The sequence below is a fragment of the Sphaeroforma arctica genome (genome assembly GCF_001186125.1).
Source record: "Sphaeroforma arctica JP610 unplaced genomic scaffold supercont1.297, whole genome shotgun sequence".
In the NCBI taxonomy this organism is placed as follows: Eukaryota; class Ichthyosporea; order Ichthyophonida; genus Sphaeroforma; species Sphaeroforma arctica.
In genome coordinates, this window is record NW_014040261.1 from 89,299 (window position 1) to 93,083 (window position 3,785).

General features: G+C 41.8%; 1 protein-coding gene across 1 annotated transcript in view; it reads left to right on the forward strand.

Moving 5' to 3' along the window:
- The window catches only part of SARC_04952 (hypothetical protein), a 12,295-nt gene extending 9,545 nt beyond the window's left edge, over positions 1–2,750 (forward strand). The window contains exons 7-12 of the mRNA XM_014301203.1: positions 62–157; positions 671–772; positions 1,159–1,264; positions 1,700–1,781; positions 1,967–2,052; positions 2,602–2,750. Coding sequence (XP_014156678.1) covers positions 62–157; positions 671–772; positions 1,159–1,264; positions 1,700–1,781; positions 1,967–2,052; positions 2,602–2,672 — 543 coding nt within the window. The 3' untranslated portion in view covers positions 2,673–2,750. The remainder of the gene's footprint in view (positions 1–61; positions 158–670; positions 773–1,158; positions 1,265–1,699; positions 1,782–1,966; positions 2,053–2,601) is intronic.
- The last annotated feature ends 1,035 nt before the right edge of the window (positions 2,751–3,785 follow it).

A 3,785-nucleotide genomic window follows, 5' to 3' on the forward strand; every position in this document is an offset into this window, starting at 1 on the left:
ATATATGTATATGCTCAAAGAGTAGTCTTGAACGAATATTGAGCACGCTACTACACACCAGGTCAATGTCACAATAAATGAGATCAAGCGTGAGCAAGACAATGCCCTCAAGGCAAAGGAGCTCTTTGCAAATGCGGATTGGGCCGATGAGTCTGTGGTAAGTATTTTGCGAGGCACTTCAACTATTAACGACTTATTTTGGTTCTTCGATTAGTTGCTTCCTCGTCTAACGACTTTTGTAGTCTCTAATTTGCTGTTTCGCCAAGTGTGTGATCTCTACATTGTGATGCTTCTGCTGGTGTAGTAACACTCGTTTACCTGCAAAACATGCGTAACACATGATGTTTCAACATCTCACTTTCTTCATTGTACAACTAAAACTTTCTTTTCACACTCATCCGCACAAAAACATTCGAAGGCTTGCAGTATACGCGAACACCATGTAGTACACGTTGGCACCAGCACGTATACCTACAACTGCAGCCGCCAGAACATAACTGCATGGTGGTACTTCGATACGAATACGCGTCCACGAGCGTGTGATTTAAACCACGTACACACTCAGCAGATTCTAGTCGTCAAAGTTTTATTTCGCTCCCATTGCGTCTCGTTAAGTCAGAAAGATCTAATTAAAATTATCGATCGCTGATGCTGGGTGTTTATACATTAGGATATGAAAAGGTTGGGCAACCTGGTGTACAGTGGAGATGTCTACGTGTCAGTGTCAAAACGCGAAGGCGAGCGATGGGAGTGCTTCCTATTCCAGAGAGAGGTAAGGAAGACCTACACTCCGGAAGTTAAGAGTGTCTGAAGTCCATGTATCACTTGTGAGAGTATAGCATGTGCAAGCCATTTGGGCAGTCAAGAGTAGGCGTACTATATGTCCAGAGTGTCTCTCACAACCGAGATTAACGACACGAATCCTTACACTACTGCTAGGTTTATGATCTAATTAATGCTTAAAATGGGATACTGTACTATGTATGTCAGTACGCTCTCGGAAACTCTGCGTATTGAATTAAGCCTTTAAATTGGATTTGGAGAAGACTAAGCTCTTCCGAACATTATCAATCTAAATACACCTGACCCTGATATATGTAGTCATACATCTTGTAAATCTGTGCTTCCTTTTGTGTCTATCAATGGTACTATGATCAGATAATTATGTTCCGTAAAAAGGAACGCGCATCAGGACCTACCTATCGGCTGAAGGAGCGGCTGCCCGTCACACACTTGGTGGTTCGCGATGCCATACAGGACGACGGTGAGTGTGCAGCTTGGAAATGTCTATTTCGCGGCATCAATGCCGATACATATATATTTTTTTGTTGGGTAAGTAGTGTAATATAGATACATACTTTCGGTTGATGGTGTATTGGTGATTTGTAGAACTAGTGTCTCTATTGGGGAGTGGGCATTATACCTGTCAGCCAAAAGTATCAGCAAATCACCAGTTGAAGTGAAGGTTGCTCGCCGCACACCTGGGAGTGCCCAGGTGCATACACGACGACATTGTCTGTACCAGTTCATATATGTAGTGGTAATGGTCATGTGCAGCATGTCTTGGTCGATAGGCTGTACACAACAATGATAGACATTGCCGAATGAGATCTCAGATATTGCTTCTTTTCCGTTTCTTCCGATTTATGCAAAGTTATTTCTCTAAGTATCGGTAGGAATTCGATGTTTTCCAAATCAGGTCGGCAAGTGTGGGAGCTAGTCAATGCACAGGACAGTAAGGCCAAAAATAACAACCCTAAAAGCTACTTCATCGAGTGCAGGTATGATCTTAGTTCCTCGATATACACCTGAAATCATCCATCTCAACTTTTGTACCATTAAAGTGCATATATGAAATAAGTTGTGGTCGAATTAGAGTTGAATATTATGCATCTGTGTTAGAATTTCAGGACTTGTTTTGTCCATGATAGAAAATTCTGACCCTTGCACCCTCTTATATCAATAGGACCGCCGAGGAGAAAAAGTATTGGATGAACAAAACGAAGGGTGTGCTGAAGGATGCTCTGAAGGCTAAGAAACAATTACCAGGTAGTTGTCGCCTGTTCCTATCATATTAGTATCTTGCATACGGTTCAGAATACCGGACAATAGTATTAGGTATTCTAGCTTAAATGATAAATCTTGAGCTGATGGCAGGTACTGATTTAGAGTAGCTACGTATTATCGCAGGAGACACACAATGTATCTTTCATCTACTTGCACGCGGAGACACCATCCATCCACTACTTATTCCTTCTTCGGGTGCCATTTCCAGTCACCCACACGTTGTTTTACGACTTGTACTTGTCAAATATCGAACTATGGCCCTATGAACTTATACAACAACATCGTCATATATAGACCTCATTCACCAGACACCACACTCACTCAAATAATTGGCAAACCTCAACGCAGTGACAACATAAGGGCGTGTAAGTACTCTTGGAACAACTATCACACACAATATCAAAAACAGTACACACGCACATGTTTGTAGCCACTCGACTCATCGTATAGCCAATTCCGGCTGCATAATCATCTAAATAGCGTTACACATGTCCACACTCGCTAACTTCTTTGTTTTTGTGCATGCACCAACAGAACCAGCTGTGGCCGAGGAAGTGGACTTCTTAGACTTTTTGAAGGAGGCTGGGGAAGCTGGGGGCGAATAACTGCTTGTGGCTGAGAGATTGATAAGATACAAACACTGATATAGGTGCCTAGCAATAAATTCGTATTCCTGATACACGATTATAACGTGGAGAAGAACGACATTATTTCAGTCTTTCAATACATCTCACTCTATTAATAGGTGCATTGGCACAACCAGGAGGTTTTGATTCGGCCCTAATCTATGCATACTATATAGATCCACTACAACCGAGGTCGACAAACATCATGACAAACAAGTTGCTATAGTCTCAGGACTTTCTCGAATCATCCCACCTTAAACTGGATTACCTCGCATTTGGTTAAAAGCTATGGCATAATGTAAAGTTGATATAAAGTATAAATGCTAGAATCCTGATTGCTATGTTCCTTTTATTGACCAAAACAGGGTAACCGGACAGTAGCATCTGTATTAAGAACACGAGCGGAGTAAATCAGTACGTGACTTATGCGTAATTGCATGCCACAGCTATAAACGTTCCTTCTTCATATTACGCATAAACGGTCGCCAAAATGGATACTATGTACCAATTAAAGGCACTGGGACACGCTCACATTCAGGTAGTACACGGTCGTGAATGCGATGATGGGTAGCAATGTGATGTATATTTCTTACAAGAGCATGTTTTCTCTGCTGTAAACTTTATTATACAGAGAATAGAATCCGACAGAGACTAGAAGCAAACCACCATTGCCATCAACAACAAGACGGCGGGCCTCTTGTTTCTTCTATTGGTTTGTTTTGTACTCAATCCGAAAAGACCCACAGAGCGCCAAACATGCCACCAAAACATTCACAGAAAACCATAACAAATGCAACTGTGCACAGCTCGCTTCATCGTTAGCGCAACACACCAAGTAGGATGTTGAATTCTCGTTGAATGGGCACTCAATCTTTTCAAGGTTTGCCTTGGAGGCAGATAAATATTTTGATGTTCCAGGACCTTCTGCTCTTTGATTACAAACCTGTGCGAGATGACCAGTACCAATTTACGAGATTCCCTTTTGTTCGTAAGTATATGTTTATATCTATATATATATATGTGCATGTGTGTGTGTGTGTGTGTGTGTGTGTGTGTGTGTGTGTGTGTGTGTGTGTGTGTGTGTGTGTGTGT